This window comes from Canis aureus, chromosome 23 (assembly GCF_053574225.1).
Source record: "Canis aureus isolate CA01 chromosome 23, VMU_Caureus_v.1.0, whole genome shotgun sequence".
Classification (NCBI taxonomy): Eukaryota; Metazoa; Chordata; class Mammalia; order Carnivora; family Canidae; genus Canis; species Canis aureus.
Window position 1 is genome coordinate 27,612,137 of NC_135633.1, and position 24,254 is coordinate 27,636,390.

The following is a 24,254-nucleotide window of genomic DNA, read 5'->3' on the forward strand; positions in this document are numbered from 1 at the left end:
GAAAAAAGAAAAAGAAAAAAACCAGTTCCCTATTGCTGCTAGTAACAAATTACCACAAATTAGTGACTTGGAACAACCCAAATTAATTTTCTTACATTGCTCGAGTTCAGAAGTCTGAAATGGATTTCAGTAGGCTGAAATCCAGGTGTCAGCAGGGCTGTTTCTTCCGGAGGCTCTAGAGGAGAATCTCTTCCTTGCTTTTTTCCAGTTTCTATGGGTTGCCTTCATTTCTTGATTCATAGCCCCTTCTTTCATCCTCAAAACCAGCAACATAACATGTTTCAATTTCTATTTGACTTTGCTTCTACTGTCACATCTCCTTTTCTGACTCTTTTAAGGACCTTTTTCTTTTTTTAAAAGATTTATTTATTTATTCATTCAGAGAGAGCGAAGAGAGAGGCAGAGACACAGGCAGAGGGAGAAGCAGGCTCCACGCAGGAAGCCCGATGTGGGAGATGTGGGACTCGATCCCGGGTCTCTGGGATCACACCCCAGGCTGTGGGCGGCGCTAAACCGCTGCGCCACCGGGGCTGCCCTCTTTTAAGGACCTTTGTGATTACACCAGTCTCACCAAGATTAATCCAGGATAATCTCCCCATCTCCTTAACTTAATGACACCCCCAAAGTCTCAGGTTTCGGAACTAGGGCATGGGGGCATTATTCTGCCTCTATAATCCCTAAACTTCTATGGGCAGAAAACTGACTGAGATCAACTCAGTTGCAAACAAAGGTCCATGGCCATTTCACCATTCTCTCTGTCAGGAGAAGTGTTAGGGGGAAAAAGTGTAATGGAGAAGAAGCCAGAGTAGAAAGAGAGAATCCATTGTGGTTAAAATAGCTTTCTCTGGTAAATTTTACAAATTCATATAGCAATGTGAACACATTATTAGGCTCACCCACCCATCCTCCCAATCCTGAGGGCCTCAGAAAGGGTTTGTGCTGGCAGCCGGGGTGGCTCAGCAGTTTAGCGCCGCCTTTGGCCCAGGGCGTGATCCTGGAGACCTGGGACGGAGTCCCACGTTGGGTTCCATGCATGGAGCCTGCTTCTCCCTCTGCCTGTGTCTCTGCCTTTCTCTTTCTCTCTCTCTGTGTCTGTCTCTCATGGATAAATTTTTTTAAAATCTTACAAAAAAAAAAAAAAGTGTTTGTGTAAAGCAGGGACCTTGAAGCTTAAGCTTCCTGGCAAATCTGCCTCTGGTCGCCACTAAGTACATGGACTCTGGATCTACACTACCTGAGCTCAGATCTCTGCTTTATACTTATGTTGTCTCCATTGATGTTATAGATTGGGTATTCCAGAAGCAAACTCTAAGATAGAGTTTGTTCAACAATTTTGAACATTTGTGTTATCTCTTCCTGGGTGTCTGTTGATTGCCTTTTCTCATTCCTGAGATTTTCCTGGTTCTTCATATGCAGATACTTATTTACAAGATATTTATTACAGATCAACATCTGTGAAGGGGAGATGAAGGAGGGAAGGGCAGAGGAGGAAGTCAAAGAGGCCTGACCAAACTTTGGTCAAAGCAGCAGGAGGGCTGCAGCTACTTTCTCCCATCAGAGCTGTCTCACATCAGGCCTGAATGGCTGGGCTTTATTCCCTCACCTCACTCCATCATTGTTTTAGGGTTCACTGAACTCTTGGAACTGTAGGCTTACGTCTTTTGTCAAATTTGGGAAATGTTCATATATTATTTAGTCAAATACTTCTTTTACAAACTCTTCTGCAATTTTGATGACATGAATTGGATACTGTCTCCTAAGTCTTCAGGCTCTGTTCACTTTTTATTTTTTTTTAAATTTATTTATTAATTAGAGACACAGAGAGAGAGAGAGAGAGTGGCAGAGACACAGGCAGAAGGAGAAGCAGGCTCCATGCAGGGAGCCTGATGTGCGACTGGATCCTGGATCTCCAGGATCAGGCCCTGGACTGAAGGCAGTGCCAAACCGCTGAGCCACCAGGGCTGCCCTCTGTTCACTTTTTTAGAAACATTTTTTCTCTGTTGGTCATATTAGATCATTGCTATGGATCTATCTTCAAGTTCACTGATTCTTGGCTGTTATCTCGATTCTATTGAGTCCATCAATGAGGTTTTTAAAATTTTGGTTATTTTACTTTCAGTTGTAACATTTCCATTGGGTCCTTCTTTATATCTTCTATTTATTTTCTTTCTTTTTTTCTTTTTTTTTTTTTATATCTTCTATTTCTTTATTGATGCTTTCTACCTTTACATTCATTTGAAAGGTGTTCATCCTTACTTCTTGGACCATTTTGTGAGTCTTCAACAATTTTGAACATTTGTGTTATCTCTTCCTGGGTGTCTGTTGATTGCCTTTTCTCATTCCTGAGATTTTCCTGGTTCTTCATATGCAGAGTAATTTTGGATTAAATACTAGATATTTTGAATATGTAAGTGCCAATATCTTATTTAAATCTTATGGAAAATATTAATATTTTTGTGTTAGCATGTAATTAACTCAGTTGAATTCAGGCCACAAGTTCCAATCTGCTTTCCGTGGCCATGTTTTTTTTTTTTTTTTTTAAGGTTTTAATTATTTATTCATGAGAGACAGAGAGAGAGAGAGCCAGAATCACAGGCAGAGGGAGAAGCAGGCTCCATGTAGGAATCCTGATGCAGGATTGATCCTGGGACTCCAGGATCACACCCTGGGCTGAAGGCAGGCGCTAAACTGCTGAGCAACCAAGGGATCCCCATGTGACCATGGTTTCAATGCCAGTTCAGTTTTCAAAGTTTTTGTAATGCCATTCAGATCTGTCCCAGTTGTGTGCTACCTTTGGATTTGGACAGTGGTCTATCCCATACGTCAGTACTTAGGTCCATGGCATACAATTTAGCATCAGAGCCATCCATCAGCATCCATTTAGCATGCAGAGCTAAGGGGTGAGTCCAGAATTATGGGGTGGATCCCTTGAGCTTTTCCCCACTCTGCAATCTCTCTGATCGTTTCCAGTCCCTGAGACTTTCCTTTTTGTTTCTCTGGCCAGAAACCTGGACTTCAAACAACTGCAGTCTGCTGTGTGCTTCCTCTCTCTTTTTAAAAGATTTTTTTATTTTTTTGAGAGAGAGCAGAGAGAGAGCTTGCGTGTGCATAAGCTGGGGGGAGGGGCACCAGGCAGAGGGAGAAGCAGGCTCCTTGCTGAACAAGGAACCCAATGTGTTGGGATTCCTGGGTGGCTCAGCGGTTTAGCGCCTGCCTTGGGCCCAGGGCGTGATTCTGGAGTCCCACGTCAGGCTCCCTGCATGGAGCCTGCTTCTCTCTCTGCCTCTCTCTCTCTCTCTCTCTGTCTGTGTGTGTGCGTGTGTGTCTCTCATGAATATATAAAACTTAAAAAAAAAAAAAGAGCCCAGTGTGAAGCCTGATCCCAGGACCCTGGGATCACGATCTGAGCCAAAGGTAGGTGCTTAACTGACTGAGCCACCCAGGCGCTCCAAGCTGTGTGCTTCTCATGACTACAAATGTCTGGGGCCAAGCAGCAGGAGGACATAGAGAGAAAAAAAAAATCAGTGGGGGTTTCCCCATCCTGTTGGGATTGCTGAAAGCAAAATTAGAGCATTATTTGAGGTGGTTCCAATGTAGGTAGATGTAATACATAAGATAACTCCAAGTTTTAGACAGCCATAGGAACCTCACTACCACCATTGCCATTGGGGCCACTACTGTGAGATTGCCTGGGGAAGAAGTGTGGGGTACAGAGAAAAGAGAGAACGAAAGGAAAACATGAGATAGCCCCCCTCTGAGTGTGAGAAGTTCTATTCCCTTTCCCTTTAGGCCGAGAATGAGGGCTTCTCCTGCAGCTTTCCCAGTCCTCACCTAGGGTCCCAGTTTGGGGTTTGGGGCTACTGAGGATTGAAAGGCAGAAACTTAAAGCCAGCTCTGTGATGCTTCAGATTCTGGTCTTCTTCCCAAATCTACCTGCTGTCATTAACTTTTCCCAGTTCTCAAATGCCATTTACATGCATTCGGTCCAGGTTGCATAGCTAAATTCAGTGGGCTAGACGGGGTAGACTGTGTCCATTTCATCTTCTTAACAACAGCTCCTTCCACAATAAAACTTTAATTCTATACCAGAGAGGAATTTTAAAAACATTCTAAGTAACACAGGGTTTCAAGTTTAACTAAATGCGAACTAAAATCTAACTAAATTATACCACCAGTTCGAATAACTATGTGACAATAGAATAGGTATTTTCCAAGCACAGCTAAATATGTAAGAGCTCAGTGTATGTTCCTGTTTGATATTTAGCAAGGTGTTTTTATTTTTAAACCTGTATTAGTAGACAATCCCTATTTCTGAAAGTCAAATACTGAGAAATGTATCCAGTAGTCCCCACTTATTCACAGTTTTACTTTCTGCGTTGTCATTCACCTGAGGTCAACAGTGGTCCAGAAACAGATGATCCTCCTTCTGACACATTGTTAGGTCAACAGTAGCCTAATGGTACGTCACAGTGCCTACTCCCTCACCTCATTTCATCTTTTCACATAGGCATTTTATCATCTCACATCATCATGAGAAGGGCAAGCGCAGTACAGTAAGATGTTTTGAGAGAGAGACCACATTCACATAACCTTTATTATAGTATATTTTTATTTTGTTCAGCTTTATCATTAGTTATTGTTGTTAATCTCTTTCTGGGCCTAATTTATAAATTAAACGTTATCATAGGCACACATGTATAGGAAAAAAACCTGGTATATATGGGGTTTGGTACTATTTGCAGTTTCAGGCATTTCCTGGGGGTCTTAGAATGTATTCCCTGAAAATATGTTGCGACCACAATATTAGATTTGAGGAAATATTACTAGTTATTAGGCTTTCTGGTGCAAAAATAGAAAGAAAATTGAAGTAGACATAAAAGAGTCAAGGAAAAGATCAAAATTTCCACATACATATCAAGGCACGATAGAAGAAAGGCTTTACAGAAATAATAATCATCCTCAGTTTCATATCATGCCTCTCTCCCCTGCTCACTCCACTACTCTGGTCTTTGACCTTTTCGTTTCCCACTCCTGCCAAGCTCTTTCCTGATCCGTGTGTAATTTCTGACTAATTCCTGCTCAACTGTTGAGTCATTTCCTCAGGACATTTTATTTGTCTGAAGATTAGGTTTGAATCCCCATATGATTCAAAACACATCCTATATTTTCCTTTGGTAGCCTTTATTACAATAGTGATTTCTTATTTCCATAATTAATGTCTATCTGCTCTACTAGATCACAAGCTTCACGTAGGTGGGACTGCCTAGCAGAATGCCTGGCAATAGTAGTTATGCATTTAAAGAAATAGAATAAATAAGTAGAAAGAGCTTTCAAAACAATCCCATCAACCAATCTCTATCAAGGGTCCTCTGTGTGTCAGTCCTCTGCCAGACCCTTTATACTATTTATCTCTGTTTTTCATCAAAATAAGCCTATGGAGTATATGTGTAATTATCTCACATTTTACAATTGAGAAAATCATGGTTCACTGAGGTTAAGTGATTCATTAGCAAGATGGTAAAGCCTGAAATTGAACCCAGGTGTTCAGTTCTTGGTTGGGTGTTCTTTTTTTTTTTTTTTTTTTTAGAATTTATTTATTTGTTCATGACAGACACAGAGAGACAGAGACATAGGCCGAGGAAGAAGCAGGCTCCCTGAAGGGAGCCTGATGCTAGATTTGATCCCAGGACCCTAGGATCCATGACCTGAGCTGAAGGCAGACACTCAACCGCTGAGCCACTCAGGCGTCCCTAGTTGGGTGTTCCTCAGTTACATCATTACTTGAGGTTAGCCTCCCTTACTACATCCAAGGGGAGTTTCTGGGGGACTACTTCTACCCATTTCTTTTCAGTTTCTCCTCTATATTATGAAAAGATTAAACCAATGGATTAATGTTTCTAAAAGTGTAGTACACAGTTCATCTGCATCAGAATCATGGTGAGGAAGAATGGATGTTCTTACGAAAACTTCCATTTCCAGATTCCCACCTACCCTTGTTGAATCAAAATGTTTATGTGTGATGAGAAGGTCAAAGTCCAGGAATCTGCATTTTTTTAATAGGCTCTTGAGGAGATTCTTATGCATATCTGAGTTGAGAACACTTAATTAGGTGATTTCCCAAATTCTCTCTAGCTTTGATAGTCTTTGCTTCTAAGACATTTGAAGGGCATGCCTTTGTATTTCTATCATCTTTTACACAGCCTGGAACTCAATATAGTTTTAGTGAATAAATTCATTTGAATTTGGAAGACAGATTCAAATCCTTGCTTAGATACAACTGTGATTCCTTGGGGAGATTTCTTCCCCTCTTTTTTTTTTTTTTTAATAGTTTAAAGTATATTTATTTATTTACTTATTTTAAAGATTTATTTATTTATTTATTTATTTATTTATTTATTTATTTATGAGAGACACATACACACACACACACACACACACACACACAGAGTGAGAGAGGCAGAGACACAAGCAGAAGGAGAAGCAAGCTCCATGCAGGGACTCCATCCCGGGACTCCAGGATCACACCCTGGGCCAAAGGCAGGCGCCAAACTGCTAAGCCACCCAGGGATCCCCAATTTCTTCCCCTCTTGACCCTTAGAGTTATCATCTTTAAGATGGAAATAATAACAACAATCCCTATTCTGGCTCCCAACAGTTGATGTGGAAGAGAAATTCAGTTATGTTTTTGAAAGCTCTTGTGATGATTTCATTATAGATATAAAGTGGACACCAACAGGAGTTTCTTTGGTCCTTCAAACACACTGATGGCTGAGCTATAGCTCTTTTGAGTGGGCCGAATAAAGAGCTTATTAAAGCAAAACAAAACAAACAAAAACCAAACAAGCACTACTAGGAAAATTACATTTCCTTCAAAGTGGGTAGGGTCTTTCCAAGGAAGTAACATGGATTTTTTTTTTTTTTAGGAGAAACCTGAGGCATTCCCATAGTGCCCCCTGGTGGAACTTAGAAGCAAACGCAAATCCACCATCCTTGTCACACATTTGCTGTTTGTTTAGCACAAAGATTTATCTATCATCTATCTGTCTTATCTGTCATGCATCTATCTCATCTGTTCTCCACCTAGACTAGGAGCTTTGGGTGGAGCTTCTTTTTGTCCCCAGAACCTAGCATTCATTCTCCATGCGTTCATTCAACCATTACTGAGCATCCATTGTGCCAGGTACTGTGCTTGGCATCCAGGGATAGGCAGAAGAGCTTCCCTCCCCCTAGAACACTTACAGTAAAGTAGTGGAGACAGACAAGTAAAGAGCCAATAACAACAGTGATTTATGCCATGTAGGAGAAGGTGCAGGGAACTATGGAAGCCATTTTCTTTGGCCAATATCCAATAATCAGTTTAGGGATGGATGGTAAAAATGAGGCAGGAAGTATAAACAGGAGCTAGACAATGAAGAGCCTACTCTATTAATAAGTTTGGTTTTATCCTCGGGTCGATGGGAAATAGTTGAACAGTTTTATTTTTATTTATTTTTTTAAAAAACATTCTATTTATTAATGAGAGATAGAGACATAGGCAGGGAGAGAAGCAGGCTCCATGCAGGGAGCCTGATGGGGGATTTGATCCCAGGACTCCAGGATCACGCCCTGAGCCAAAGGCAGATGCAACTGCCGAGCCATTCAGGCATCCCAGCTGAACAGTTTTAAGCAAAGGAATGACATGATTAGATTTTTGTTTTTTAAAGATCATTGTGACTATAGTGGGTTGAACTTATTGGATGAAGCAAGACCAAAGGTAGAAAAGGCCAGCTAGGAAGTCACTGCATAGTCCAGGTGAGAAATGAATGTTTGGTTAGTAAGGATACACAGGGAAATTAAAACATATTGCCAAAATTCTATTTCTCTCTTGCAAAAGTGTTTTATTCTTTATATCTTACATTTACATTATATGAATTCTTTAGTATATATGAAGTCATTCATTTAAAAACATATGAAATTGACAGAGAAAAATGTATTTTTGTGTTCACATAATTATAAAGCCAAATTCATGATGAGGCTTGCTTCTGAAGAGCTATGGTGGACTGTAAGATAGCCATGATCCTTATTCCACCCTGTATTCACACCCTTTATTGTGTGACTTTGCATTTTCCTTCATTGAGAAGTGGAGACTATGTCCCCTCCTCTTGAATCTAGGAAGGCTTTATTACTTTCTTTAGGCAATAAAATGCAACAGAAAGGACAGTATGCCATTTCTGAGCCTAGGCCTCAAGAGGCTTTACCTACTTTGGCCCTGTCTCTCAGAACCCTGCCCAGGCACCCATGGGAAGAAGCCTGGGCTAGCCTGCTGGGAAATGGGAGCTACCTGAGGAGGAGCTCAGCCAACCCAGCTGAGGCTATCCTAAACTAACCAGCACTCAATCAACCTGGCAACAGACTTCCATCTGATATGTGAACCCCACTATGATCAACCAGATAGCTGACCTCAGTCCAAATTGCCAAACTACTTAACTGTAAGATGTATAAATGGTTGTCTTCAGCCACAGATTTGGGGGTAGTTTAACAGCAAAAGTTGACAGAAGCTGGTGTCTGCAAGTGAAATGCTTACCTTTAACAAAAGCTCAAATTCACAGCATTGGCTTTGGGATCAGGGATGGGTGGAGATTGGAAAAATGGCAGGCAAATAGTGAAGTCTGGAAAAATGGTGAGGAAATTGTTACTGAAGGCTGGAAAAATGGTGATCTGTGTTTTATAATGGCAAAATGATTGGCCAAAGTGTTGCCTATGGTAACTTGGAAGATGGGGGAAAATACTCAGAAAGTTTTTGTTTGGCTAAGGAGATCTCTAGGCAGAGTGTTAAAAGTATCATCAGTTGGATGCTCCTAGCTATGTAACCTTGTAACAGGAAGGGAGCTATGAGCCAAAGAAAGAACTGGCAAAAAGAATTTAGAGAGAACAGAGAGGGGCACGACTTAGTAGGTTAAAAAAATAAAACTTTTTCCATCTTGAGGCTGTCTAGCCAGCATAGAGTTATTATAGGAATGTAGCTCAGAGATGTAGATTATACCAAAGGTAGCTGTAACACACTTTATTAAGGTCTTTGAAAGAGTTAGTGATGTCCAGTAGATTCCTAGACAGAAAGACTTCTTGGAATCCTAAGAGCAATATCCACAAAAACATATGAAACTAATCCAAAATAGTTAATAAGGGGCATCTGGGTGGCTCAGTCAGTTAAGTGTTTGCCTTCAGCTCAGGTCACAATCTCAGAGTCCTGGGATCTAGCCACACATCATTGGGATCTCAGCTCAGCGGGGAAGCCTCTGCTGAAGTTGTCTCCTCTGAGCCTCCTCCAGGTTGTCTCTCTCCCCCCTGCCTGCCACTCCACTTGCTTGTGCTCTCACACACACAAAATAGCATGATAAAATTGAGGGAGAGGTCTCAAAAACAGTTGTGAGGATGTCATTTGGAGTATAGAGTTGACCATAATCAGATACATAGAAAACCCACAAAGTTTTTATTTTTATTATTTATTTAAGAGAGGGAGAGAGAAAGAGGGTCAGGTGGAGGGGCAGAGGGTGAAAGACAATCTTAAGCAGGCTCCATACCCAGTGTGGAGGCCAACATGGGGCTTGATCTCACAATCCTGGAGTCATACCCTGGGCTGAAATCAAGACACTTAACTGACTGAGCCACCCAGGTGCCCACCCTGCCCCCTCACAAAGTTTTTAAATGAGTTATATGTGGGACAGTACCAACAGCCTGAACCAAAAGGGACTGAGAGATATTTCACATTGCTAGTCAGCTGCCAACATGCGCCACTGCTTCAGTAGTAACTAAGGAAGAAGATGGTCAGGAAAGATGGTCCAGAGGGTAGGGCTAAGAGACACAGAGATCAATGGACTAGGGAAGCCACTCCAAAGGAGTAGAGTCCAGGCCCAAGCAGGGAAGATTTCTTCTCCCACGCCCAGACAGTGTTTGTCTAGCAGGAGTCAGAATTGCTCTGTCAGAATATACACCTTTCATGCTTTTCTTTTTTTTCTTTTTTTTTTCAAGGGGTTAATCTTTTTTTTTTTTATTTATTTTTTATTGGTGTTCAATTTACTAGCATACAGAATAACCCCCAGTCCCCGTCACCCATTCACTCCCACCCCCCGCCCTCCTCCCCTTCTACCACCCCTAGTTCGTTTCCCAGAGTTAGCAGTCTTTACGTTCTGTCTCCCTTTCTGATATTTCCCACACATTTCTTCTCCCTTCCCTTATATTCCCTTTCACTATTATTTATATTCCCCAAATGAATGAGAACATATAATGTTTGTCCTTCTCCGACTGACTTACTTCACTCAGCCATGCTTTTCTTTCTTGAATGGAAATGTCTGTTAAAGTTATCCTGTCTCTGTCTCATTGTGCACTCTCAGAGTGATAACTGAAACTCTGGACATTTTACCCAGAAAGAGTGTATAAAATCCAAAGTGCCAATGGCTGAGATCAGAAACCTATTATCCAGCCTTTCCAGGATGCTCCTCCCTCTTTCTCTTCACCTCTCCTGTGTCTGCAAGGCCCTTCCTTGGTTCTTTGCCTAGCAAACACCTGCTCTTCCTTCAAGGCTCCACTCTAGTCCTTGGGATTTTCTGGAGGCATGGATTAAGCTTATTGACTTTTTTTTTTTAATTTATTTTTTATTGGTGTTCAATTTACTAACATACAGAATAACACCCAGTGCCCGTCACCCATTCACTCCCACCCCCCGCCCTCCTCCCCTTCCACCACCCCTAGTTCGTTTCCCAGAGTTAGGAGTCTTTACGTTCTGTCTTCCTTTCTGATATTCCCCACACATTTCTTCTCCCTTCCCTTATATTCCCTTTCACTATTATTTATATTCCCCAAATGAATGAGAACATATAATGTTTGTCCTTCTCCGACTGACTTACTTCACTCAGCATAATACCCTCCAGTTCCATCCACGTTGAAGCAAATGGTGGGTATTTGTCATTTCTAATAGCTGAGTAATATTCCATTGTATACATAAACCACATCTTCTTTATCCATTCATCTTTCGTTGGACACCGAGGCTCCTTCCACAGTTTGGCTATCGTGGCCATTGCTGCTATAAACATCGGGGTGCAGGTGTCCCAGCGTTTCATTGCATTTGTATCTTTGGGGTAAATCCCCAACAGTGCAATTGCTGGGTTGTAGGGCAGGTATATTTTTAACTGTTTGAGGAACCTCCACACAGTTTTCCAGAGTGGCTGCACCAGTTCACATTCCCACCAACAGTGTAAGAGGGTTCCCTTTTCTCCGCATCCTCTCCAACATTTGTTGTTTGACTTTTTTTTTTTAAATAATTTTTTTAAATTTATTTATGATAGGCACACAGTGAGAGAGAGAGAGGCAGAGACACAGGCAGAGGGAGAAGCAGGCTCCATGCACCGGGAGCCCGATGTGGGATTCGATCCCGGGTCTCCAGGATCGCGCCCTGGGCCAAAGGCAGGCGCCAAACCGCTGCGCCACCCAGGGATCCCCGCTTATTGACTTTTTATTCACTGTTCTGCTCCTTGTAGGTTAGGTTACAGGAGGAGAAATGGACAACCAGTCAGGAGACCTAAGTATCAGTCTTATTAGTCTCAGGTTTGCCACTGACCAGCTCTGTGACTCAGGGCATCACTTCTCTCCGGACTTACTTTACATCTGAATAGAAGTAGGAAGGGTTCTTTCTGATTGAAGACTAGATAAGATTTATTGAAAGCCATCCTCAGGCCTTGGGTGGGGACGAAGTAGTAGATTGGGAATAAGACAATTTAGGTTCTATAGAAATCCACTCTGTGGACTCCAGTGGATCCCTGACCTGACCCTTGGGCTTCCGTAATTGTTTTTTTTTTTTTTTTTTTTTTTTTGGGCTTCCGTAATTGTAAAGAGAGATGCTGGCATTGAATTTGGGGTGCTGAGGTGCTGAGTTTGTTTTGTGGGACATGGACCCCTGTCCACAAGGGGGAAGTATGCATAAGTGGGAGCGGCAAACAGCTGGAAAAAACTGATCCACTTGGTTTTTTTCCTCCCCTTGCTCCCTGCTCACAAGGGAATAAATCTCTTCCAACCCTCTCCCAGCTGGCTTGCCTTATTCAGCCTCAGGTTGATTTTTTCCCTTTGGCTGCAGCCAAAGTCTGGCTGGAAGTCCTCTAGCAAATCTCAAGTACTCCTGCTTCCCAGTCTTCACTCATATTTTCTCTGCTTTGAGTTGAATGCACTCATGTACCATGCATGCCTCCTCCCCTTTGTTTATTCACAGCATACTTGCCTTTGAAAACTCAGCTCAAATTCCAGTTCAGTTCAGTTTAGCTGAACTTTTTTTTCTTTTTTTTTTTTTTTTTTTTTTCGAGCGCTCACTATCTGCTTGGCTCAGTTCTGGGCACTGGGGATATTGCATTGAGTCAGCAGTTCCAGCCCTCGGGGAGCTCACAATTGACTGGTTGACTCGGAGAGTCCAGCACACAAGCAGATCATTTACACATGGTGTGGGATGTGCCATAAAAGAGGGCAGCAAAGGGCACTCTGGCGGTATAGAGCAGGGCCCCTGCCCAGCTTGGCTGCTGGGGTCAGGGGTTGGGAAACAGGCAGGAAAGGCTTTTTGGAAGGGATGATGCTTGGGTTGAGGGTTAAAGGAGGAGCTGTTTGCAAAGTGAAGAGGTGTCAAGCCATGTGCCCCAGGCGGAGCCCCCTCTCTGTCATGTCTGCTGTGTGGCTCCCATCTTGGGTGGAAATCCCACCTTTTATTACTCTGGGCTGGTACCACCATTTCTAGTATTGCATGTAAATTCTGGATCCAGCTCTTTGAAAACTGTCCACGTGGTGATCAGGAAGGTGAGAGGATGGTCATACAAGGAACAGTAGCTGAATTGTGCATATTTAGACTGAGGGGAAAGGATTCTGAAACAGAAGGGAGTTTTAAATAACACTGAGCTTCCAGGGGGATCCCTGGGTAGCTCAGCGGTTTGGCGCCTGCCTTTGGCCCAGGGCTTGATCCTGGAGTCCCGGGATCAAGACCCGTGTGGGACTCCTTGCATGGAGCCTGCTTCTCTCTCTGCCGCTTTCTCTCTTTCTGTGTCTCTCATGAATAAATGAATAAAATCTTTAAACACACACACACACACACACACACACACACACAAAAGAAAAAAACAGGGATCCCTGGGTGGCGCAGCGGTTTAGCGCCTGCCTTTGGCCCAGGGCGTGATCCTGGAGACCCGGGATCGAATCCCACGTCGGGCTCCCGGTGCATGGAGCCTGCTTCTCCCTCTGCCTGTGTCTCTGCCTCTCTCTCTCTCTCTGTGTGCCTATCATAAATAAAAAAAAATTAAAAAAAAAAAAAAAAAGAAAAAAACATTGAGCTTCCAAGTATAACCAAAGTGTAGAAGCTGCAGGAGACAGATTTCAGCTGAACACGAGAAAGAACTCTCTACTGGTCTTTCTTTAAATGGGTACAACTTAATAGTGAAAGGGAATAAAGGGGAAAGGAGAGAAAATGAGTGGGAAATATCAGAGAGGATGACAGAACATGAGAGACTCCTAACTCTGGGAAACGAACAAGGGGTAGTGGAAAGGGAGGTGGGCAGGGGGGTTGGGGTGACTGGGTGACGGGCACTGAGGGGGGCACTTGATGGGATGAGCACTGAGTGATATGGTATATGTTGGCAAATTGAACTCCAATTAAAAAAAAGGATACAACTTGTCTGAGCAAATTATAATGGGAGAGGTTCAAATATAAATCCCCATTTGGTAATCAGATTGTGGGAACTGGTAAATTGGATAAGATGACCATGAAGGTTCTTTCCAAGGGTGGGTTCTCTCATACCTACTCCTCACCCCCACCACCGTTTTAGAGACCTTCTGCTTATGCCTTTCCATACTCTCACCTGCTGACTGAAGTCCAAGCTCCAGGGCATAGCACACAGGGCCCTCTCCATTCACACCCCTTCTCAACATGGCAATACCAAACCACTTACAGTTCTTGGAATGTTCATGCTGTGTTCTGTGCTTAAGATGGCCTCCCTCCTCCTTTGCCTTCCCCATAAATTACAACTGGTGAAATAACTCTCTCCCACTCTTCTTTTAAAAAATTTTATTTATTTATTTTTTTAAGAGAGGGTAAGGGCAGAGGGAGATAGGGAGATGAGAATCTCAAGCAGACTCCATGCCCAGCGCAGAGCCCAGTGTCGGGCTCTATCTCACAACTCTGAGATCATGACCTGAAATCAAGAGTCAGACACTTAATGGACTGAGCCTCACGCTCCCACTGTGTCTTGATAGAAGGGTAAGTGCAGTGGTCTGCATTTCAGAAGGCACCTGGGAGGTCAAATCCCTCCTTAATTAGTTTCTGGGTTTAGCTGGAATGCATGTGACAAGAGTCCAGCCAACTGGGCCTTCTCTCTAGTGCTTTGAATCCAAAGACATAAGGAATAGATAATGGTGATCTGGTGGAGTGGGGGTAGGCAGAACAGTGGCCTGAACAGACTGTTCCAGCAATAGCATGGTTGCTGTCCTTTTTCCTACTTTTTAAGCTTCTACAAGTGCCCTTGGTACTAGCATATTTCCAAGTCAATAAATATTTTATAAAATGAAATAATGAAGCATAAGGATAAAGGTCAAAGATTTAATTTAAATCAAATTGCATGCAAGACTGGACTACTTAATGATTAGAACCAGAACTATAGAGGAAAATAAAGAGATAGGAGAATGGTCACACCAGTAATAGAAATAAGGAAATGCTAGTTTAGGGATGACAGGAGGAAGGATGGGGAATAACAGATTTTTATTATAATATATATTTAAGGGACAGCTGGGTGGCTCAGTGGTTGAGCATCTGCCTTTGGCTCAGGGTGTGATTCTGGAGTCCTGGGATCAAGTCCCGTGTTGGGCTTCCTGCATGGAGCCTGCTTCTCCCTCTGCCTGTGTCTCTGCTTCTCTCTGTGTCTCTCATTAGTAAATAAATGGAATCTTTTTAAAAAAATAATATATATTTAACATTTTAGTTATATTAGCTGATGCTAACATGGGTGGACAAATTAAGTCAACTAAAGGAGTGAAAGGCAAAAATAAGATGGAAAGGACTTTAATATTAGCTCTTTCTTCTGGGACTTCTTTTTTTTAAAAAGATTTTATTTATTGATTTCAGAGAGGGAATGAGTACACAAAGGGAGAGGGAGGGGAGGAACAGAGGGAGAAGGAAATGGTAGAGGGAGGGACAGAGGGACAAGAGAGGCAGACTCCCCACTGAGCAGGGAGCCTGCCTCAGGGCTCTATCCCAGGACTCTGGAACCATCACCTGAGCCAGACAACCGACTGGGCCACCCAGGTGCCCCTTCTCCTGGGATTTCTGATGAACCAATCAATACATATTCACCAAATAATAAGCTAGAATATTCATTTAGGCTGAAAGTAGATTCTAGGTTTTATATACCATGCATATATTTCAAAAACATGTTCCACTTGGATAGCAAATTTTATGAACCATACAGTAACTAAGATAATAAAAAATACACAGAAATTCATGCCTATAAAGAGGCCTGTTTATTACTGATAACACTTCATTTGGTTAAAACCCACAAGAAATCCACACACAAACACTTTAAGTGCAAATTCTCACAGGCAGTACTTATCATACACCCTGGTGTTTTCATCAGAAAAAAAATGAGAAAATGTTGACAAAAACTGCTAAAACAAGGGCACAGTTTTGATCTACTGCTACAAAGAAAAATAATTCATTCTTAACTGCATATATTTTAGCGGGTATATTCAATGACACATACAAAGTTGATTTTAGCATAAAACAAGAAGTCCTCACCATATATACAGATGCAGACTCTTGCCTGAGTGCCTCTTGTAAGATATATGATGAATCATAGCAGTGAACAAAATATACCAAATAGTACCAAATTAGTTGTGACTCACTTGGAAGGTAGTGGTAGTAGGTTCAAAATGGCACTTATAACCAGTGATATTAATTCTACATAGATACTTTCTTTTTTTTTTTTTTTCATAGATACTTTCTTAGCCTACTTGGTCAACATCTTGATATTAAGTCTACATAGATACTTTCTTAGCCTACTTGGTCAACATCTTGCTTTGAGTGTAAATACTAGGCATTATATATAATTTCCAAATAGGAGTATGATCTGATCTCTCAAAAGAAACAGAGTATTTAAGTGTGTGCGTGCTTAAAGAAGATTATTTATTACAAATTTCAGTAATGAGAATTGTTTAAAAAACTGAATCAGAAAATTAACAGTTTGTTTCTTAAACAATTAGCTTCTTTAAAATACAATCCCCTAATTCCTATAATCACCATCCAAGCACTCTATAACAGGTACTATACTGGAGGTGGGAGGATATGAAAAATAATAAAAAATGATCTCTGCTCTTAGAGAGTTGATAGTCAGATACTCTTTCTCAGTCAAGGAATGCCAGTGAATTAATGAAAACGGACTGGCCAACACCTCTGACAATATTATAAGGTTCAGTGATAACTGTTTCAGGTCAATTTAATTTGGCAGTAATACTTTCAAAGTTCAGCTTTTAAAATGCAGGGAACAGGCTAGATATGTTCTATGTTTATATTTCTCACATTAAGGTCAGTGTATGTACCACCAGGCAGATGCAACAATTGAGGAAGGGAGGGAGAAAACATTGAGAGGCCCTGTGATAAACATAGTGTTCCTTTCTGGCAGCACCAGTTTCTGTGAGGATTGAAGGAATCATTTTTATATTGGAAGAATTTTATTATGTGGAATGCAAAATTCAACTTAACATTTCATGACAGAACATGAAATTTCAGGAGTGGTAGACTGCCTCAGATTTTTCACTTGGGCCCCTTCCCTAACATATTCATGTTCCTCTGCTTTAGGGTTACACTGGTGGAAAAATTTGAGAAGCAAACTTCAGATATATCATTTGCCCTTATCTTGGTCGCTTTACTCATTCTTGTATGTCCTTTCTTTAAAGTATAGAGTCTTGAACTAACTAACAAAGAGAAAATATGGTTGGATGAATGTAATGGTGTGGTTAATATTTTCAAGTAACCAATGGTTAAAAAAAACCTAACTCAATTTTCAACTGAAACTAAAGAAAGTCATGCTGTGTAAAGTCTTGAAGTGAAAGGTTCTTTTCTTTCCACTTGAACTTCTTATGGCTTATGGTCAGATGCTCTGGGGGACAAATGTAAAAAATATTTCTCAAATTTTGTGCTTTGGGTGCCCCACGTACAGGGAAACCTGAAATAAAATGTGAGAGCAATTGACCATCCATTGTGATAGTATGACTCTTTCCTCATCAGTTTCTAGAGCAATCTCAGAAAAGCAAGTGAATTATAAAAGGCCATAATAAATTAACATACAGTAATATCCAGATGGACCAAAAAAGGCTATGAAATAGATTCAAAATTACTTCTTACAATGTCTTAAATATTCTTACAATAACAAAATAACCAAAAGTCAAAAAAACAAACGTAGTTATGAATAAGTTTAAAGCATTCTGAATGAATACAATTCAGATTTCTTATCAGTGAGGTAATAGAGCAATAGCTTTTCACAGTAATAAAATGTAGGAGGGGACCTAGGGAAGGAGGGAGGTAGAGAGAAAAAGGCATAAAATAAATTTATCCAAGCAAAATTTGGATTTTTCAAGCATCACAAACATCAGTGGAAAACATCGGAAAGAAATACCAGTAGCAGCAGTTCATAGAACAACTTCTCCATTAACTCCAGCTAATGTCCATTCCAGAAGCAACCTCCTTAAGAAACGGGAGGCCTATTTCCTATGTAAGGATATTCCCAAAGTGTCCCATCTCTCAGAACCTCGTCGTTTGCTGAAGTTACTACACCCAAGCAGCAATACAGTTAAAACAAAACCCTCAGACATCCTATAATGCTATACATTCTTCAAGATGAACAAAATGGTGTTCAAGTCTTACTTAATTTGCCAGGTTAAATTAAAAATAATATCCAAGCAGGTCTCTGTGCAGCAAATGAAGACCGCACTCATGCATCTACTACTCAACATATACAAAAACTCTCTTGTGAGCTAAATTCTTCTAGACAGGGAGTGAAACTCAAATGTTACTTTCAGTGCTCTCTATGACATCGCCATTGTTCCCACCTGAGTTTTTAAAAAAGTATTGGAAGGAACCCTTAAAAGACAGTACATCCTTTAATATTTAAATTTGTTATTTGGATTTTTTTTAAAAGGTCCTTATTCTCTTTTATTCTGTCCTCACTGAAGACAGAGAACAGTTTTTCACATTACTTCTTACTTTGAGTCCTTTAATAAAAGATTCAACTAATAGTATAAGACTTCTTAAATTATCTCAGCAGCTCTCTCTCCTCCAGAATTAAATGGTCTTAATTCTTTGAACTTTTTATCACAACTCTTATTTTCCAATCTGTGCTGTATTCCTTTTTATTTCTGCTATGTCCTCTCCTCCCTAGTTCCCACATGATCCTAAAACACAACATCCCAGCAGAAACTGAATCAGTAAGAGGGGTACTTTTTCTCTCCTAAAACTTGGCCTCTTTTTAGTGGTTGCTAATAAAGGAAAACAAAAGGTTCACTATCTATCTGCTCATAATAATAACAAATACACACAGCTAAACAACTTGCCCACAGCCAGTTTATTCCCAACTTTAAGAAAGATAAGTTTGCCCTTCATGAGAATCATTTCCTGTACCATCTTAGTGACCTATTGTTTATTTCTATTGCTTATTTTCATTGTATGCTTTGACTTTGCCCCAATAACTCATTCCTTTTATTCAAAACTCTAGAAAAGCCCAGTTTTGATCTACACATTCAATGAAAATGGATTCATTTTCATGGTACTGTTGATAAAGAAAAGCGAAACAATGTAGACCCCAAGGCTGAGACCTATAGTCCAGGACTTCCGTCTTTCCTGGTTGGCTTGGGTTACTAAAATTATCCTGTGAGGCAACTGTACACCACTATGTCAAGTTCATGTCAAAGATTATGCTAATACAGACTTGAGAGCTTGGCTACAATCAAGTAATTCCCTTAATCTATACACTTCAGGAACATCTGTAACATTTTGTTGATTTTAACTTTGGATTTTTAAATATTTGAGATAAGATTCTAAGTTTTAATAACTTTTCACTTTAAGATGACTTAAATGTTGCATTATATTAAAGCACTCGAAACTGTTCTCTTTATAATAGAATGACAATCATGACATGGCTTTAGTGATTATGAATGAACTATCATATTATTTTCGCTCCACTTTGTTCTTTAGTCACTGAAAGCCACTAAAGCCAAATATACATATTTTTCATATATACAGCGTTGTTCACACTACTTGGTAGAATATAGGCCATCTCCTAAATTACATTCTACATTACCAAAAGCAAATAAAACAAAAAAAAAAAAATCTGCACATTTCTTTTTCAGTACAAAGCCTTTGAAAAACAAAGTCATTCAGAAGTATGCTGTCCCCTACATTTACCTAGTTGTCTATTATCTACAGTCATACAAGATCTAGCTATAGGAAAGGAAGGAACAAATTAACAATAGTGGCAATACAAGAATTTGAAAATTATATTTGCATTCTATGGTTTCAACCAAATGTTAGCTGGTAGCTACAACAAACCATACCATTATTTACTAAGTATTCTAATCAGTTTAAATTTTATACTATTTTTTTAGGAAATAAATACTCTAATATCAGTTATATCCCACTAGCAATTTGTTTAGTATAATTACACCCAAGGCCTTGTTTTGTTACCACATGAGTTTAAATATTTTGTGAGTTGTATAGGACAGGATACATTTTAAGAGGATTAAATAGTACTTCTCTACTAAGATTTCTTTAGAATACTGGAGAATCAAACAAAAGTGACCTTCCAATTTTTTTTTCCACATTGAGGGGTGCCTGGGTGGCTCAGTCAGTTAAGCCTCTGACTCCAGGTCTCAGCTCAGGTCTTGATCTCAGAGTCATGAGTTCAAGCCCTGCACTGGGCTTTACACTGGGCATGGAGCCTACTTGAAAAAAAATATGCAAAAATTTTTTCCATGTTGAAAAAGATAAATAGTACTCTGGAGATCAGAAATTCTACAGTAGGCAGCAAGATGACAGAATAAATTGGACTTCAGTTTTAAAACATGTAGTTTTAGTGTTTCATAACACCTAAAATCTGGATATTTTATTTCTTAGTAAAATTAGCATTACTTCATCTGATAAAGGAATAAATCTACTTATAAAAATGTAATTCCAAAGTTAGGCTTTTAAAGAAATTTAGAGCTCCTTTTTTTGGTTCAGATTTTCTTCTTTGTCTGAAGGCTGTGGTTATTGACATTTAATTCTCATAAGAAGATCCTTTAGTTACATTGAGACTGCTTTTTAAAAGATTTTTATTTACATTCATAAGCTTTCTAAAAGGGCAAATCTATTTGATATAGAGTGGAAGCACCTACATCATTTGGAAGATTTTCCTTAACTGTCTGAAAATGAAATGATTAAATTATATTCAATGGAGGAACACTGTTTTAATTCATACCATATCCTGAGAAGGCACTAAGAAATCTGACAAGAACGAAGCCACTAGGAGCATTGCCACTATTGTTTTACATTCGGTAAATGTCAGAATTTTAAATACATACAAGAAATTTACACTGCACCAAAAGCACCTGAAACCACATATTGTAATCTCTAAGCTAGAAATGCTAATACCAGATTTCAAATACTCTACTTTGTAAGTTAATATCTGTGATGTAATAATGACACTATTCCACAGTATTCTGGGAGCAATGCCATTTTCTTGTCAATTTTATAGATTAATTTCCTTAACTAACTCTACAACTATATAACATTTATCTGCCTTTTTTTAAAACCATGCTATACACAATTACAATACGGAACTAAGCTTAATCACACTTTAATAAGAAAATTCACTTATGTATTGGTTTTCTTTTCTGTTGAAGGAAGAATAACGTGTTACTATAATACTTTTAATGCAATGACTTTCGTTCAAGATTATGAAAAAATTTGAAGCCTTTCTCTCTGGACCATTTCATTTCAAATTTATACAGTTGGTTTAGTCAGCCAACCAAAAAGAAAAAAAATAAAAGTAAAAAGTACTTGGCCAGATAAGATAGAGAACGCTAATACGACTTCAACGCATGGAGTTCTTGGCTATTCTGTTCCATGTGCCACTGCAAAGTGATGACGTACTTGCGTGTACTAAGCAGAACGCCAGATCAGTCCATTTTTACTGGGCTCAAGGAAATTCTCAATCAAATCTTCGATGAGTTTCCTCAATTCCTCTTCTAGTAAGGCAGTGTCACTGAAGAGAAAGATTAAGTTTTGAAATTCTTTATTTTCATCACCTTAAATTTTGTTTAAATTGTTATAATTTCAAAGGCAGACAATTAAACAACTGGTAAACCAAAAAGAAGTTCATTCAGTTAAAACAAAACAAGTACAAAGGAGGGAAAATCAAACTGAAATTGAACTGCATTAAAGGGAGTTCCTTGGTTCACGATACATGGATGAGCTTCGGTAAATCTATAGATTTCTCCTGGGTCAGGCAATTTAATGGCCCCGAACACCAATACTAGGTATTATACTAAAATGGCTTCCTGAAATACTTTGAGAAACATCCAATAGATGTTATGGGATGATATGGCATGACTCAGATACAGAGCAGGGATGGGACTAAAAAAATGAGATGCTTAAAAAATAAATACACATTTATAAGTATGTGCTTCAAAGTCATCATTGCTGCTGACCAGAACATTTATAGGAAAGCCTCTTTTCAACTGCCTTCACGTGTCATTTGTCATTATTTAATTTAGTTTCCTTTGAACTCTACTCTGACTGACTTCAGGACGTCTTTTTTTTTGCCCCCAAAGGAAATAAAATCTACTGTTAAATGCAAAGATTTAGGGACATACAAAATAATATACCTTGGACTCTGAAGGCAATTCCAAGAAACCACTTTGTCAAAAATATACTGATCAGTGACAACATTATAGGAGGTACTACTTTTAATAAGTTTAAATGGCCACTGAATATGTTTATTAAATCAATTTAGTGACAATTCATGCTCTTTAAAGGAAATAAACTGGACAGATTAAGTCAAAGCATATTAATATAAAAATGAATATCTCACAATAAAAATTATTTGATTATTTTTTAAAAGATTTTATCTATTTATTCATGAGAGACACAGAAAGAGAGAGGCAGAGACACAGGCAGAGGGAGAAGCAGGCTCCATGCAGGGAGCCCGACGTGGGACTCGATCCTGGGTGTCCAGTATGAGGCCCTGGCCCAAAGGTGGCGCTAAACTGCTGAGCCGCCGGGGCTGCCCTAATCATTGCTTTATGTTCATTATATAATAGGTAATAGTCACAGAGCCTTCCCAGTAATAAAAATTCGCTAAAATTTTAAAATTCAGGGACACCTGGGTGGCTAAGCGGTTGGGCGTCTGCCTTTGGCTCAGGGTGTGATCCCAGAGTCTCGGGATCGAGTCCCATATCGGGCTCCTTGCATGGAGCCTGCTTCTCTTGTCTCTGCCTCTCTCTGTATCTCTCATGAATAAGTAAATCTTTAAAAAAAATGTTTTTTAATTCAATTCCCATGTGGTCCAGTTGCTTTGGAAAATAGTGTGGCAGTTCCTCCAAATGTTAAGCATAGAATTTCCATATGACCCAGCAATTCTATACCTACATATAGACCCAAATGAAATGAAAACCTGTCCACACAAAAAGTTGTGCACAAATGTTTGTATCACTGTTATTCATAATAGTTAAAACGCGGAAATAACCCACGCGTCCACCACCTGATAAATGGATAAAAAAAGTGTTACATACAACAGAATATATAGGCCAAGAAAACAATTAAAAAAAAGAAAAGAAACAAAGTGCTGATTCATGTTATAATACAGATGAACCTTGAAAACATTACGCTAAGAAAAAGATGATAGTCACAAAGGGCCATATATATTTCATTATTCCATTTATATGAAATCTCCACAATAAGCAAGTCTATAATGACAGATGGTAGATTGGTGGTTGCCTAGGGCTAAGAAGGAGGGTGGATGGCAAGTGATTGCTAATGGGTATGGGGTTTCTTTGTGAGGTAATGAAAATCTTCTGAAATTGATGTAGTAAAAAAAAAATTTTGATTGTAGTGACGTTTGCACAACTCTGAATATACTAAAACCCACTGAATTGTCCACTTTGAATGGGTAAACTGTACAGTATGTGAATTTTATTTCAATAGAACCTATATAAATAAATACATGTAAATCTAAATATATATGTATGTATATATATTTAAAAAGTTCATTCTCACCTTTGCTCAGGTGATGCACACATCTCCGCATAATACTTTATCTTTGGTTCTGTCCCGCTTGTCCGAAGAGTAGCAACACAGCCATTTTGAAAAGTAAATGTAATCATTTGGCTGTTTTTACTCACAGGCAGCACCTATGCACAATGTTAACAACAGCTCAGTTACACTTGGTACCTTTTTCATTTTCAAGCATTGTAAAATACATTGTACTCACACGAGGCATCTAAAGGAGTCAAATTCATAGAAACAGGAAGTAGAAGGCCTGCTGGCAAGAGGTGGGGGAAGGGGGAAATGAGGAGTTGTTTAATGGGTATAGAGTTCAGTTCAGCAGGTGAGCAATTTCTGGACATCTGCTGCACAACAACGTAGATAGAGTTAACACTGCTGGACTGTGTGCTTAAAGATAGTGGTGGTAGATTTTATGTTATGTGTCTTTTACAATTAAAAAATCTTTTTAGGGGGATCCCTGGGTGGCTCAGCGGTTTGGCGCCTGCCTTCGGCTCAGGGCGTGATCCTGGAGACCCATATCGGGCTCCTGGCATGGAGCCTGCTTCTCCCTCTACCTGTGTCTCTGCCTCTCTCTCTCTGTGTCTCTCATGAAGAAGTAAATAAAATCTTTAAAAAAAAAAATCCTTTTAAAGGGGCACCTGGGCTGCTCAGTGCTTGAGCATCTGCCTTTGGCTCAGGTCGTGATCCTGGGGTCCTGGATGTGAGTCCTGCATCAGGCTCCCTGCGAGGAGCCTGCTTTCCCCTCTGCCTATATCTCTGCCTCTCTCTCTATGTCTCTCACAAATAAATAAATAAAATGTTTAAAATTTTTTAAATTATAAAATATAAAGGATTACAGGATTACATACACAATAACTCATAAATATACCATTTTACTGAACATTCATAATAGTACAGGCATTGGGATATATACCTTACACACACCATCTCCAGGCCTCAACAATAA

General features: G+C 39.8%; 1 protein-coding gene and 1 long non-coding RNA gene across 6 annotated transcripts in view; one reads left to right on the plus strand and one right to left on the minus strand.

The window, feature by feature from the left end:
- The window catches only part of LOC144294887 (uncharacterized), a 58,822-nt gene that overhangs the window by 2,839 nt on the left and 31,729 nt on the right, over positions 1-24,254 (plus strand). The window lies entirely within an intron of this gene.
- The window catches only part of PGM2L1 (phosphoglucomutase 2 like 1), a 55,190-nt gene continuing 46,429 nt past the window's right edge, over positions 15,494-24,254 (minus strand). Inside the window, exons 13-14 of the mRNA XM_077866970.1 lie at positions 23,300-23,433; positions 15,494-21,287 (exon numbers count right to left, since the gene is read on the minus strand). Coding sequence (XP_077723096.1) covers positions 21,185-21,287; positions 23,300-23,433 — 237 coding nt within the window. The 3' untranslated portion in view covers positions 15,494-21,184. The remainder of the gene's footprint in view (positions 21,288-23,299; positions 23,434-24,254) is intronic.